Source organism: Drosophila kikkawai, chromosome 3L (assembly GCF_030179895.1).
Source record: "Drosophila kikkawai strain 14028-0561.14 chromosome 3L, DkikHiC1v2, whole genome shotgun sequence".
Lineage (NCBI taxonomy): Eukaryota > Metazoa > Arthropoda > Insecta > Diptera > Drosophilidae > Drosophila > Drosophila kikkawai.
The window spans coordinates 25,059,678-25,076,309 of NC_091730.1; the positions used below are offsets into that span (position 1 = coordinate 25,059,678).

Consider the following 16,632-nt stretch of genomic DNA (forward strand, 5'->3'; position numbering starts at 1 on the left):
AAGGAAGCGACCGGCGAGTCAGGAGCAAATAATTAGTGGGTAGGAATGTTTACGTTGTATGCAACTTTACTTAATTATTGACAAATGCATTAGCATAGAACGGTGAAGGGGAAATCCAAATGATGTAATATAATTCCGGGTTGGGTGTATAGCAAGAAGAGCTTTCAATTATTGTAAAATTACCTAAAATGTTTAGCTAAATTAAGCTGCAAATTTAATATATGACTTAATTAGTATGTTTGCTGACTCGCGAGCTACTGCCTTTAGCGTTACACCCTTAAGAACTGAAAATACCATGCTAAATGACTTTAATTAAATTGATGTGCAATTTTTGGAACCCATTTTATTGATTTCAAATGGGGTAGCCAACTCTCATTTGCATACTCTACGATGTGCATTCATAAAAAACGGAATATTTGAATTCTTTTTCCGCTAGCCAAGCGTATTAATAAACAGAAATTAAATGCATTTAGTCCCGAAAAACACATTTCATATTTTGTTTGCAGTTTGTAGAGCATAACTTTTTTGGCTTTTGACTTGTTCAAGTGTGAAAAATGCTTAAAACAAAAATACAGAGCGGCTGCATGCGTGACTTTTTCCCCCACTCCGTTCCCGGGCACTCTGGGTGTATATATTTTCAATTAGATTTTATTGTTTTGGTGCGATTGCAGTTTGAATTGTTTACGATTTCACCGACCTCTTTCGCCCTCTTTTACGTTCTGCCTCTCATAATAGTAATGGCTGTTGTACCCAGTGAAGCTTAAACAAATGCCGCTTAATGAATGCAGTCCAAAGAGAGGCGAACCAAAATAGATTGTGACATACATACATATGTACATATGTAGGAACGACCTGCTTTGATTAAAACTCTTTGGCAACCTTGGCGAAATCCAGTTTGTTTGAGTGCCTGAACATGGCCCCGGGGAAAGCCACACAAAGACAGTGATAGCAGTGTCAATACCGATACTGACACATTTACAAATATGGAGTCCTTCCCCCGCCCAAGTTCAAGAATAATTAGTTTGAGATTTAATTTTAATTACTCCGAGCTGGGCTGAGCCGGGCATGCGGCGAGCACAGTCCTCTGTCGGCGCCCCGGGCCTCTTGACATGGATTGTAATTAATATAAGCGAAAGCCGTTCCGTTCCGCCAGTGTCCGACGTGCATGCGTGTGAGCTGTTTATTTACTTAAGGCCAAGGCTATCTGCTCTCCACTAAAGGTTTCTTGGTTTAGTTTCATTAAATTTCACCGCTCGGCTGGACAAACAAAAAAGTGCCCAAGGCTGGCTTCGATAACTCCTTCTGACCGGACATTTGGCTGTGAAGGGTGGCTAGTCCTGTCCTGGGTGTAACTGCTCCCACATGTCAAATATCTAATAATCGCCTACACCTCTCAGTATTTGCGCTCTGACGTTTCCCCCAACGGGTCCAACTACTCAAATCAACTTATCACAGAACCATTTATCCATCCATCTACGTCCAGAGCCCGGGCATTTCATTAGGAAAACTTTTTCCTGACATCTTCATTCCATTCTGGGACAGCTGTTGGCCGCCCTTTTAGTCCCACTTTTTCTATATGGCCGTAATGAGACCAGGTCCCGGCCTCGTTGATGATGATCAAACATATTTCACATTTCGGCACAAATTTGCTGCAATTTGCACAGACACAACCCGAACCCCCCGACTGTTTGGCCCCGTCTCCGGTTCTCTGATGAATTATTATGCGTTACATAATTTTCGCCAGCTCATGACAGTCTCATGGAGCGGCACGACCCCAATATTCCTCGATTCCTGCTTAAAAAAAGAAAGAAGGAAGCCAATCGAAAAAAGTTTCGCCTTCGCCGGCTTCGCCTTATTTATGCATGCCTAATTTATGAAAATTTGATGTACTTGTAAGCTATTTCGGCGGGATACTTTTATATTTGTTTGCTCATAACCGCAACACATGCTCTGGGGCTGAAGCTGTCGATGTGCCATCATCCCCTGGCTCCACCCAATACCGCCTTTTTTCACGGCCTGACCCAAGCGCGCAGAGAGTCTCAAAAACTTGCGCCTAAATAAATTACTTGTGAAACTTTTCAAATACTCGTAATTCTACATGATGTTGTTGAGGTCGTCAACGCAACAGCGTTCGATGCACAGACGGTCCGCCGCCCCCAAATCGTCCTTCGTCCTTCGTCCTTCGTCCTTCACACTCGCACTCGCACTCCTGCAGCCGGCTCTTGAACCATTCAGCGTTATCGTCAAAGTTTACTAAACCAACATAAATACCATTTACTGCAGAAAGTTGCCAACACCAACCAACCGAAAGCAACAACAGCCAGGGCGGAGGCAACTTTGGTAAAAACTGTGAAAAATGAGTGGCGTTTGTTGGACTATGCAGAAGCTGGGGTATGTCAAACGAGAGTTTATATACTCTCGCCGAAGAATAAAGCCTGTCCGGTTAATTTTCCTCTCCTGCCTTCTTCGTTGCTGCACGTCTCGAAAAACAGGTATCACTAATGGAAAGCACGGGGATGACCTTGTGTTTCACGCGCCACTCTGTTCGGTGTTCCCTTAAATACTCTAACCCCGTAATCGCATTCCTGCGAGGGAACGAAACTTGGATACGCATGCATAATGGGCTGCCTATATTTGGGATGCTTCTCGGGTCTCTCTCTCCACTTTCCTTTACTTTCTTGTCCCGCAAACATACAGCGTTTATTTTATTGACTCTGCACACACACACACACACACCCCCGCAGATATCCTGATTGTGCACGGGTGGTCGTGGGTGTGGGTGTGGGTGAACTTTCTAATAAGTTGCCGCCATTGCCTGCGACGGCAACAAACAACTGTTCATCAATACTTTTGGGCTTGGTAAACACAGGAGCAAACCCGAAAGGAGCGGGCGAGCAAGAACGGTGTGTGTGGGAGATGGAAAAATCGTACTCAAGCGAGTTTGTATTTGAGGATTCTCGAAAAAGTAGCAACAAACTTGTAAATTTTGTGTGTCAAAATGTCTACATAAGTGTCTTTCCCCCTCCGCCTGCCCTGCGCTTCTCTTTCATAGATTTTCATATTTGTTTGTTGGCTACCTTTCAGACCCCTGGCCCCTCGAGCGGGGAGCATTTTATATTTCAGTATCAATATTTCCCATTGTGCTCCGCCGTTCTTGTTGTAAGCCTTGTTTGAGATGCTGCAAACTTTTCCCCCCAAAAAACTTTTCCAGCACGCACCCAAAAATGTGAGTGGACAGATAAGGAAAGTGAGGCGAAAAAGAGCTCTCTGAAGCCGAGATGTGGGTAGAAGAAGCTGGGGATAAGAAAGGGACTTTGATGCTAAATTGAGTGCTCAGAGGGAGCTGAGGAGGTGTGAAAAAAATGTGTTCTTCTTGGAGAAAGTGTACGATTTCCCAACCTGTTTTTATTTTCATTTCACTGAACTAACAAGTAATGTAGGGTGCTGAAGATCAAGAATATTTAATTACTTTTAGTAGCTTAACCTTAATATTAGTGTTTATACTTTGATCTAGAACAATAAGTCATTTTATTTTTAAAATACAAAATACTTAGAGGTTTCAAAAAGCCTTAGGGTTTTTAAAGCCTAAAGAACCCTAAAGTCTAATAAAATGCAATTTGTGGACTAGAATACAATACAAAGTAAGATTTTGTAGCCTTATTTATGACACATTTGTAGGGGTTTCAAAAACCATATTGATTTCTGTAGCACCCCCAGATATATTTACTTATTTTATGATATATATGATCACCATTTTTACTGACCTCGTCTTAGCCCATTGTGCAACCCTTGAGCGCCTAAGATTCAATAAAAACTGAACTGTCACTAGCAGACAGACGTTCGGCAAGCACTTCTTTTGACATTCCTCCTTTAAGTCCTTGCCGCTGTGCCAATAATAACATTAAAACATTTCCTGCATCAATATTGCAGGACGTTCATCAATACATCATTGTTGGGTGCTGAATAAACTCCTATATAGCAACGGAGGAAGGCATGCCAGAGAGATTGATTTACATGGTTTGCCACGCGCGACTCCACCAAAGTCCTTTGACTTTGACATGCAGGAATTTGAGCCTGGATCAGGCAGAACTGGGGCGCATTCTGAGGCACGCTAAGGCGCATAATGAACCTTGGCCCGGGAAAGACCGCCGAAATCTTGGTCGGATTTTAGTTGAATTTGGAACGTCGCCCATTAAATATCAATTTTCGTTTATCGGTGAACGCGATGGCTCCCACTTAGTTTTATTAGACACACCGTGGCTGTAGAGCCACAAAAATTGCCCAGCAATTTCCTTTATTATCCTTCGGCCACCCTCCCTTTCCCGTATGTGCTTGGGTGTGTGCCATCTGCTTACGGCAATGTGTTGCCTAGCCATAGGCGCATTACAACGAATTTTTAAACCATTTCCCTGCCGTGGACTACAGGTGCAAAAAGGATCTTTAAAGAACGGCGTCCGGGGAGCAGGTTGGTTGGGTTTACTTTTATGGCTGCCCAAACAATATAATAATCTGTTTTGCTCCCATCCCTCCCCTGCCCTTATCCCACTTCCTGTCCTAAGAAATCACAATTTTATTGACAACTCAAGTTGTTGCTGATTACATGACTGCGTGTAAAAGTGGGCGTGCATGTGTGTATCTGACAGATTCAGACCTACATACATACATGCGCACCCTTTTAACTTTATTAAATTTGCCAATTTCTTAGACCCCCCAAAGTCTCGAGCTTAAGGTAAACTGCCCAAGAAGCCGACTTTGCCGGCGCAGCCTCCGCAACCGGCTTATTCTATTTTGACCAGTCCGCACAAGCCCGAAGGTCCCTCACTCCACGCAAATCCCTGGAGAATGCGTGCCTCGTGCTCTGATGTCCAATTTTTTTCAACTTTGATGCCCTAACCGAAATTTAGAGTACATGGACTTGCCTCAGACGGGAATAACTCATAGTATTCTTGATTTTATAACAGTTACAAAAAGTTTTGGTCAAACATACAAGCATTTTAACAAAATATTTGTTTGTAGCAGTATCGAATTTTTTAAAAATTAAAAACATAAATTTTAAAAAGTCTGTACTCTTTGATGAGATATTTTTGTATCAAGCAAAAAATTTGAAGAGTATGATACACTTACCCGATTTTCAGCCGTCTACTTTTGTTTTTCCCTTTTCTATATATACCTCAGACATCCGACAGAGAGGATGTGGGGTTGCTTTTGGGCCGAACATTATTAAAAAGGTTTCGCCTGCTGTCATATGTACGTATGTACATCTCAGTCAAACTTCACTCTGTGTTTGATTGATTACCACTTGTCGAATAGTTCACCAGGCGAATGCTGTCTTGAAGAAAGTGTTTTGGAATTTTTCTAACGTGATGACAAAGTCATTTTTCTCCAAAGGGCCGCATCAGTGCATTCAATATGGTAGATGTTGTTTCAAAAAATACCTCAAGGACTGTCAAGGAGCGCTAAGGTGAGCTGCTAATGTGGCAACACTAATCAAGGGCGTTGAACTGAATCCTCCATCAGTTTTTTTTTTCGGTTCTGTCTCTGTTGATACCTGTGTTCCGGATTTGACTTGCCCATTTCCTGGTTTATATTTAGTATTTGTGGGCATTTGGTTATATTGATATTTGGGTCCTTGGGACCGTTGCTAAGGTTTTAAACGGCTTCGGCTGCACAAGGTCCACGAATTACCGGTTATCGTTAACGGAATCGAAAGAATCTCATTTTAGCGCTCTTCACTTTAGAGAGCGGGTGTCCTATTGCTTTTTGGCAAGATCTTTTGCAAATCTTTTTCTCGTGCAACACTTGGAAGCGAACATGAGAGTGGTTCTAGCTGGATTTTCAGAGAGCTTCGCTTTGATCTTTCAATACAATTTTCGATGAAGCTTTCCAAAAAGTTAAATGAGCAACAAATGTCTCCTTTTTTTGGGCTCTCCCAACCAACAACCAAGATTCCTTTCCCCAACTCCTCCATTTGTGTATAATTTCCCGCTTGTCCTGCCAATACCTTTTGCAGTTTCCACACTTCTCTGAGAACCCTACGATTTGGCTGTTTTGTTCATATTTATTTGCGCGTGCTTAGCAGCTATGCAACGTGTTTTGGCTTAATAAAGTCAAAATAACCAAGGCTAAGTGGATAGAAGAAGCCAACATAAATACCCACGCACACACTCGCACGCGTTGCGGTACACAGTTATAAATTTTAGCAATGTTGTTGATGTGATTTAGTTGCACACCTCGCATCCTCGCATCCACATAGCCATAGCCACCTACCAAACACAGCCAGCCCGGCCCCGCCCATTACCCACTGCCCATCGCCTGTAAGATGGCAACAAATATTACAACAGTCGCAGTCTCTCCATCTGTCTGTGTGTGCGGGTAAGTGTTGGTGTGTGTAAATGACTTTATCTGTGTCTGTGTCTCAGTCTGGGCCCGAACAGCGGGCGGCGGGCGCCGGGAGGCGCTCTATGCGTGCAACATGTGCGCTGAATGTTGACGTTAATATTAAGAAAAATAAATAACCAAGCTGTTTGTTATCTAAGTTTATATAAACCGAACACACAGCAGGCGAGGGCGGAGGAGTGGGCGAGTGTGCTTTTGTTTTATTTATAGCAACTACAAGAATTGCGTTTGGGGTCTCCTCTTAAATTACAACAAAAACCATCGCAAACTGGCGCAAGGCGCTTATAAATTTTGGTGGCACGAAGGGCAGCCCCTCCCACCGTTACCACTTCATCCACCCGTCACCCGCACAGTCCCCTTGCGGTTGTCCAGGTGAAAAATATCCTTTGCCGCCCACTCCCTCCTTCCCATCGCCGAAAACAAATGTGATGAAGGAAACTATAATATGAAATGCTGTGGCTGCGTAGACCAAATGAAATGGAAACGGCAATAAATTCAAATGAATGTTAAAATGCTCGAGATGGATAAAGTCCGGCAGCAATGAAAAGGCCTATAAATCGAATTCAGGCGGTGGATAGAGTAGACAGCACACTAATTAAGCGCGGAATGCTAGAATTTAAGGTACCTAAGCTGGCAGCGTCATTAAAACAAAAATTATCTGGTAATAAAGCTACAGTCAAGTTAAAATGTTCTGAAAGAATTACTGCGATCGACTTTAAAAACAAGTTCGTCAACGTTAAAATAAAAACAAAGAATGTTTCGTTTTCGATGCTCGACTATCGTTCTAGGAATAATCAATTGTGTTTATGCGATACGAAATTCATAATTTACGCATACGGGAATGTTGTTGTTAAATTTGCAACTAAACTCTGGTTAAATTAGGTGGCAATGACAGGAGATGTCATAAAATAAAAAAAAAAAAAACTCTTTATGTATAATAGATTTTAAATATACGTACAAAAATTATTTTTATTTAAGTATTTTGTTTGCTAGCAGCGACCTATACCTGATACCTGATAAGGTCTTGTAATGTTCTTTAGGCTAAAAGGTCGGCTTTGATTTGTACAAATTAAGGGGGGTTTAAGGTTAATTCACTGCAAAACGGGCCACTTTTCAAAAAATTATTGTGGCGAAGCGGCTAAAGTTAGCTTAATGAATTAAATACAATATAACAACATTTGAACAGTTTTTGATCAATTTTGTATTGCAAAATATTTAGAGGTAGAGGAGTTATAGGGAATCTCCCGAGTCTCCTTCAAAAAGAGTTGGTTTGTGGTGTATATCCTAACTGTCCACAGAATCATCCGATCTAAAAAAAAATTATACCTCATTCGTTAAAGGATAAGTTTCCCAAGGTTATCACGTGGCGTTTTTATTTTTAAAAATTTTCCCCGATTTTTTATAAAAATTGGAAGTCAAAATCCCGATTTTGGACTAAAAAATTAAGTTAATTTGTTAAATTAAAAACATAATAATATTAAAAATTAAAAAAAGCTCGACGTGGAATTACCTAAAGAAGTTATGTTCCAAATTCCAAACCGATTGGTTCAGAAGATTTTGAGTTATCGTATTAAACTTTGTGATGCTCTGATGCACTGAACACCAACCGACCTTCGTCCAACTCTGCATAACTTCGTCAATTTTCCTATGATCGATGTAAAACTTGGACACAATATTGAGCCTTAAAAATAAAAAATAAAAAACAAGAAAGGAAGCTAACTTCGGCACGCCGAAGTTTGTATAACCTTGCAGATTGGTTTTTATGTTTATTATACCCTTGCAGGGTATTATAATTTCAGTCAGAAGTTTGCAACGCAGTGAAGGAGACGTTTCCGACCCTATAAAGTATATATATTCTTGATCAGCATCAACAGCCGAGTCGATCTAGCCATGTCCGTCTGTCCGTCTGTCCGTCTGTCCATCTGTCCGTCTGTCCGTCTGTCCGTCTGTCCGTCTGTCTGTTTCTACGCAAACTAGTCCCTCAGTTTTAAAGCTATCTGAATGAAACTTTGCATATAGTCTTCTATATGCTCTCACTGCTATATATGTCGGAACGGGCCGGATCGGACGACTATATCATATAGCTGCCATACAAATGTTCGATAAATTTTTAGAAAAAAAATTATAACTTAGCTGTTTTTCAACATATGTGCACTTTTTTTTACATATGACCATTTTATATTATTTCTGAATTTTGGTAAAAATTTTATGAAAATCGGACGACTATATCATATAGCTGCCATAGGAACGATCAGGAAATTAATAGAAAAAAAATTATAACTTCGTTGTTTTTATACCCTTGCAGGGTATTATAATTTCAGTCAGAAGTTTGCAACGCAGTGAAGGAGACGTTTCCGACCCTATAAAGTATATATATTCTTGATCAGCATCAACAGCCGAGTCGATCTAGCCATGTCCGTCTGTCCGTCTGTCCGTCCGTCTGTCCGTCCGTCTGTCCGTCCGTCTGTCCGTCCGTCTGTCCGTCCGTCTGTCCGTCCGTCCGTCTGTCTGTCCGTTTCTACGCAAACTAGTCCCTCAGTTTTAAAGCTATCTGAATGAAACTTTGCATATAGTCTTCTATATACTCTCACTGCTATATATGTCGGAACGGGCCGGATCGGACGACTATATCATATAGCTGCCATACAAATGTTCGATAAATTTTTAGAAAAAAAATGATAACTTGGCTGTTTTTCAACATTTTTGCACCATTAGATATGGCCATTATATATTATTTCTGAATTTTGGTAAAAATTTTATGAAAATCGGACGACTATATCTTACAGCTGCAATAGGAACGATAGGGAAAGTAATAGAAGAAATTATAACTTCGTTGTTTTTCAACGTATGTTTATCTACTCTGATATATAAGCTTTTTTATTATTCTAGAATTTTGGTATAAATTTCATAAAAATCGGGCAACTACATATATCATATAGCTGCCATAGAAGCGATCAGTAAATGTATAAAATATGTAAACCTGGGAATGTAAAACTGTTACTGTCAAACTGTAAACATAATAAGTATAGGTAAAATGTAATGAAACTCTTTTTTGTGAGTTTTCAGCATTTAAATCTATACTATGAACATCAAAACCAATCTGCAAGGGTATACAAACTTCGGCGTGCCGAAGTTAGCTTCATTTCTTGTTTAAACTATTTTTATCTACTCTGAGATATAAGCTTATTTTATTAGTTCCGAATTTTGGTATAAACTTTATGAAAATCGGACAACTATATCATATAGCTGCCATATAAACCGATCGGTAGGTGTAGGGCAAATGTAAAACTGGGAATGTAAAACTGTAACTCTCAAACTCTCAACATAATAAGTATAGGTAAAATGCAATGAAATAATATCTGCAAGGGTATACAAACTTCGGCGTGCCGAAGTTAGCTTCCTTTCTTGTTATATTATAGATTTAAATGCTGAAAACACTTACAAAACAGAGTTTCATTACATTTTACCTATACTTATCATGTTTACAGTTTGACAGATACAGTTTTACATTCCCAGCTTTACATTTTCTCTACATCTACGGATCGCTTCTATGGCAGCTATATGATATAGTTGTACGATTTTCATAATATTGTTAAAAAAATTCTGAAATAATACTAAAAGCTCATGTCTCAAAGTAAATGAAAATACGTTGTTTTTCAACGAAGTTATAATTTTTATACCCTTGCAGGGTATTATAATTTCAGTCAGAAGTTTGCAACGCAGTGAAGGAGACGTTTCCGACCCTATAAAGTATATATATTCTTGATCAGCATCAACAACCAAGTCGATCTAGCCATGTCCGTCTGTCCGTCTGTCCGTCTGTCTGTCTGTCCGTCTGTCTGTCTGTCCGTCTGTCTGTCTGTCTGTTTCTACGCAAACTAGTCCCTCAGTTTTAAAGCTAGCTGAATGAAACTTTGCATATAGTCTTCTATATGCTCTCACTGCTATATATGTCGGAACGGGCCGGATCGGACGACTATATCATATAGCTGCCATACAAATTTTCGATATATTTGTAGAAAAAAAATTAGAACTTTGATGTTTTTCAACATTTTTGCACCATTTTTTAAATATGGCCATTCTATATTATTTTAGAATTTTGGTATAAATTTTATCAAAATCGGACGACTATATGATATAGCTGCCATAGGAACGATCGAGAAATAAATAGGAAAAAAAATTGTAGTTTCGTTGTTTTTCAACGTATGTTTATCTACTCTGAGATATAAGCTTTTTTTATTATTCTAGAATTATGGTATAAATTTCATAAAAATCGGACAACTATATCATATAGCTGCCATATAAACCGATCGGTAGATGTAGAGAAAATGTAAAACTGGGAATGTAAAACTGTAACTGTCAAGTATATGTAAGTATAGGTAAAATGTAATGAAACTCTGTTTTGTGAGTGTTTTCAGCATTTAAATCTATAATATAAACATCGAAACCAATCTGCAAGGGTATACAAACTTCGGCGTGCTAACTTCGGGAAGCTAACTTCTTCCTTTCTTGTTTTCCTATTTATTTCTCGATCGTTCCTATGGCAGCTATATGATGTAGTCGGCCGATTTTCATAAATTTTTTACCAAAATTCAGAAATAATATAAAATGGCAATATCTAAAAAATGGAGCAAAAATTTTGAAAAACAGCAAAGTTATAATTATTTTTCTAAAAATGTATCGAACATTTGTATGGCAGCTATGTATATGATATAGTCGACCGATCCGGCCCGTTCCGACATATATAGCAGTGAGAGTATATAGAAGACTCTATGCAAAGTTTCATTCAGATAGCTTTAAAACTGAGGGACTAGTTTGCGTAGAAACGGACAGACGGACGGACGGACAGACGGACAGACGGACATGGCTAGATCGACTCGGCTGTTGATGCTGATCAAGAATATATATACTTTATAGGGTCGGAAACGTCTCCTTCACTGCGTTGCAAACTTCTGACTGAAATTATAATACCCTGCAAGGGTATAAAAATGTATGAAAAACAAAAAAATTAAATACCTTACCCTCCCCTTAGAGACTCCACTTTGGGCAAAAACAACGAAATGATCTTGCCAACAGACAAGTAGCAGCTGTGGTGACGATCATTTCCCTGGCGCTACCCGAATCGTCATCATCCTAACTATCACTAATTTTCTTGGTACCTTCCGTACAGTTGAAATAGAACCCGTTGGGAATTCTAATTGCGAGAGCAAAGGAAAACACCGAATATCGGGGTTCGTTTTGTTAATTTTGAACCACTTGTTCTGGCATTCAGTCTGTAGGACTGCCAGAGACCAAGCTTAAAAGTTAAATACATATGCTGGCGTATACTTTTTAAGGTAGTGCTTATTTATTTTATTTTATAAAAAACTATAAAAGGTCTGGCATCTCAGTTAATAATAAAACAAAAATTAAAACAAGAAAGGAAGCTATCTTCGGCACGCCAAAGTTTGTATACCCTTGCAGATTGGTTTTGATGTTTATATTATAAATTTAAATGCTGAAAACACTCACAAAACAGAGTTTCATTACATTTTACCTATACTTATTATATTTACAGTTTGACAGTTACAGTTTTACATTCCCAGCTTTACATTTTCTCCACATTTACCGATCGTTTATATGGCAGCTATATGATGTAGTTCTCCGATTTTCATAAAATTTTTACCAAAATTCTGAAATAATAAAAGAAGCTCATTTCTAAAAGTAGATAAGAATATGTTGAAAAACAACGAAGTTATAATTTTTTTCCTATTCATTTTCCGATCGTTCCTATGACAGCTATAAGATATAGTCGTCCGATTTTCATAAAATTTTTACCAAAATTCTGGAATAATTTAAAATGGCTATATCTCAAAAATGATGCAAAAATATTGAAAAACAGCCAAGTTATAATTTTTTTTCTAAAAATTTATCGAACATTTGTATGGGAGCTATATGATACAGTCGTCCGATCCGGCCCGTTCCGACATATATAGCAGTGAGAGTATATAGAAGACTCTATGCAAAGTTTCATTCAGATAGCTTTAAAACTGAGGGACTAGTTTGCGTAGAAACGGACAGACGGACGGACGGACGGACGGACAGACGGACGGACAGACGGACATGGCTAGATCGACTCGGCTGTTGATGCTGATCAAGAATATATATACTTTATAGGGTCGGAAGCGTCTCCTTCACTGCTTTGCAAACTTCTGACTGAAATTAAAATATGATAATGGGGTGTATAAATATGGGGTGTAGTAAATGTATGTTTTCAGGACTTATGTGTTCCATCGAATGAACCTAGTTTTAGTATATTATGTTATGTAATCACTTCCGATTTTACTCAAATCTTCCGAGAACGTTGACAGAAATGTGTTTATAACATATATTATTTATATATTTAAGCTATATAATATGTTTTGATAATTTGTGTGATTGGTTGTGGCTATGCACTCTTCGAGTATCGCGTAAAAATGTTATAATCCTTTTTAAGCAGCCCTTAGAATGGTAATTAAATTATTATCAAGAGTGCGAATTTTTCGCAACAACTGCACGTATAGTTGGGAAATTGAATTTATTTCTTTTTGAACTAATTTGAAATTTTAGGAAATATGAACAACTGTAATATTGGTTATGGATGTGCTTAATGTGCTTATCCGTAGTCAAGTAAAAAAGATATTCTTAGACATGAAATTTAGTCACTTATGACCCCCAATTTCAATAAAGATCGATTTCGATAATGTTACTCTGTACAGTCAATGGTGTGCACACACGCTTACATCCCGTAAAGAAGGTCTAGGATAGTACTTGGGCAGAGTCCTTTCTACGCCGTCTCAATTTCTAATTGGATTGCCCGTACCTGATCCCCGGCCCTTTTCCCCTGGCCAGTGGCACAGTCCCTTCATTAATCTTGCTCACTTCGCCTGGAGAATCGCCCGCCCTGGAGGCGCTAACTATTTGCGCACTCACGCATCCATCCGAGAAGCTATCAGCCATGCACAGGCAGGAGCTAATTTTTCATCATCATCAGACGCTGAGGACGCTGCAGGCCCGGCGATGGCTGATGTGATGCCTGCTGCATGATGCTGCTGCTGATGCTGTGAGCTGGATGCAGTTTCCCCGCAGCCGCCGCCCCTCGATACTTTCATTGCCATGTGCAATTCATCAATATCATTTTATCAATTTTCACCGCTGTCCAACAGCAGCAGCAGAGACCCAAGGACAACGTGCCCATCAACTCAACTGTATATCACATTGCAATTTGTTGTCTATTTGCTGAAGGATATGCAGATTTGAGCCCCAGCCGGCCGCCCCTCGAAAAAAGAGGAACCGCCTCCTGTCGTTCCTCATGTGCGTGGACTTTTTTCCCCCACAGTGCACTGTGTGTGTATTTGCTCTTTCAGCATTCAGCGTTTTGCAACTGTAATTCAATTTTAACAATTTTTCAACTTCGTTCGTTATTGACGTGACGCATCGTCGGACGATGATTTGTTGTCCCTGCAGGGAGACGATCCCAGCCCCACCACCCCCTGGCCATTTGTTGTTTGCACCGCCTTTTTGGTCTGTTCGTGACCTGGCAGGTGAATGGTATGTACGTATGGTATGATATGGCATGGTATATCTGGTATGCCGCTTTCCATAATCAAATATTGAGTTGCAAAATATTGAATTTCGTGTGACAGATTCGCTTAATTACTGCTCGCCAAAACGGATTTCGTGGCTAATTTGATTGGATATTATTTAGAGCGGAGTATTATATGGACTTGCATACGTATGATGTATTTTTGATGGATGAGCGCAGTGGCATTAATGTGTTTGTCCGTCGGTGCGTCTGCATTTAATACGAATCTGACAGCCAAAAAACGGCTGACCCACAACAATTGATCTATAAGTAATTACGCTGCATAACCCCTACATTATTCCCCTCCCCCACTCTAGATTTCTAGGCCATCTCACGGCTCACTTCCCGTTTGGTTCAGCGAACGAATTTCACGCTTCGCTCTTTCCGGGCTACCTTCCGCTGGCTTACAGAATACAACCCACAACAAGATAGAGTAAATAGATATGGCTAGGGAAAATGACAGGCACAACTTTGTTACACGAAGTACTGACCATTTTTGCCTGACGTAGTTGTGATATCCACGCTAAAAGTATCTGCCAGATGCAGCAACCATATGGTGTGTGCGCGCATACATATGTGTCCCGGTTTTCTCTTCTCCGTTTGCATCTGGGGTCAATAGCAGTTCAATTGCTCTGTCCACCCGGCTTCCCGCCCCTCGCTTATTAGAATAATTAGTTGCATGGCCCATTCCCCGCTCCTGCTCCACGTCTCAGCCGTTCTACCTCTTGCCCTGAATGCCAATCATCCGGCGGTGCTCTGGTGTAAACAAAAAACGATCTATTAATAGACCCGAAGCACTTCCAGCTCGTAACATGCCAGTGGCCTGCGCCAGTGCGTGCCATTGTTTGTGTCAGTGGCGTACGCCTTAGAGGTTGGGGGTCAAAAATCTATGGCCACTATTATAAAACACAAAATATAAATGAGTATATTTATTTTTTGGATATGCAAAGATTGGAAATGAACTATAATTCTAGAAAGATGTATCAAAATTTGGGTGTTTCGCAAAAAGATGCTAGCAATTATCCGAATTTTTTGCCCTATTTGATTAATGTATTTCATTAATTTTAGTTTAATTAGACATAGGGAATTAGTTATTTCTACTACTGGTTCTTTTCTACACATTTTCTACTTATTTCTCAATAAACAAATTAATTTTATCAGCGACCCTGAATTACCCTTTAGCTCTACGAACATTTCCTATAAACCCATAAAACTCTTCTTTAAAATACTATTTAAAGTTCCGCGAATAAGTATCACGATTTTCAGTGGTTCATTTTCATTTTTAAACCCCCCGAAAATAAGCTGGATGTGCGCCAGTGGCTCTTACACTTGTAAAATATGAATGTTTCAGTAGTGAGAAATCACTAGCTTTCCCACCAATATATATTTGCAACTTCTGATAAGAAACTCCGAGTAAAGCAACCAAGAGAGGGGAAATGAGGAAAATTTCAACAGGGGCAAATAATAGTCAATGTTGTGAGGGGAAATTTCCCTGAAACCATTAAATCGAAGAGGTCTGCTATTTTGGGGATTGAAGAGAGTATCTATTGTCACAAATCGAGTGCTGCTTTGATGAAGGTTATGCATCCAATTGGTTCTCGTGATCAGCTTGTGAAGCGAATCTACTACTTCTCCTTCAGGGACATTTTAATGTCAGTGAGTTCCCCTCCCGCACCCAATTCGCCGCAACCGAATCCATTCGGTTTGCGGCGAATTCAGTACCATGGCTACAACACATGCGCATTTTCCAAGGCTTTGAAGAGCGGTTTTGTCGGAAGAGAGCGGGCCGACAACAAACAAAAATGAAGGGGAGTCAAAAAGAAATAAAGGGAAACAAACTTTTATTTTTTGACGATTTTCTTTGATTTTTTTTTTTTTTTTTTTTTTTTTTTTTTTTTTTTTGCAAATTCAGCAAAAACATGAAACGACATAAGTATGTCAAAATGCATGAGGAGATAGCACAACGCCGAGGCACGTACTTATATAAGGGCCTAGGAGTACTTTTCGCACACACACACACGCAAGCTCCATATATTCCATATCTGTGGGAGCGTACACACACACGCTGGCTGTAAGGACGAAGGGCAAAGTGAAATGCGAATGTTTGGCTGAGGCTTTGGTTGCCGCCCAGATGATTTGGGGCTGCGGGATCTCGGTGGCCTGGTAGCTAAGGCAACGTCAATCACGGGCCGAGAGAAGCAACAGCAACAGCAACAGCAACAGCCACAGCAGCAGCAGCAACAAAAATCGGGTATGCTGCGATGTGTGTTATGGCCAAGAGCAAAGGCAGGAGCAAAACAAAACACACACTGAGACTGAGACTGAGACAGCGACAGAACGGGAGCACTCGGAGGAGCTGTGTGCGAGCGAGAGCGCAGGCGGGACAAATAATATAAAAATACGGAAATGTTGGGCTAGGGTGGGACTCAGGACTCAGGACTCAGGACACAGGACAGGACACAGGGCACAAACACACATGCTCGGATATATATTTTATTCGGGCAAAAATCCATATAATTCAATGGATTGGCTCCCACAGAGGCGGGGAAAGAGCGAGAGCGGGCGACAAACACAAAATGAACGCAACAAAAAGCAAACGGCAGATTATGCGGCGACGAGGGATGGGCAGGACC

General features: G+C 40.1%; 1 protein-coding gene across 8 annotated transcripts in view; it reads left to right on the forward strand.

Annotated features, from left to right (window-relative positions):
- Positions 1-16,632, forward strand: part of bru3 (bruno 3) — a 265,769-nt gene that overhangs the window by 117,774 nt on the left and 131,363 nt on the right. Inside the window, exon 1 of one of the 8 annotated variants that reach the window (XM_070284890.1) lies at positions 5,308-5,461. The exons of 6 other annotated variants lie outside the window; for them this stretch is intronic. In XM_070284890.1, the coding sequence (XP_070140991.1) occupies positions 5,417-5,461 (45 nt within the window). In that variant the 5' untranslated portion in view covers positions 5,308-5,416. Of the gene's footprint in view, positions 1-5,307; positions 5,462-16,632 lie in introns of those variants that run through there. One more of the 8 variants, XM_070284894.1, reaches the window with a different exon arrangement.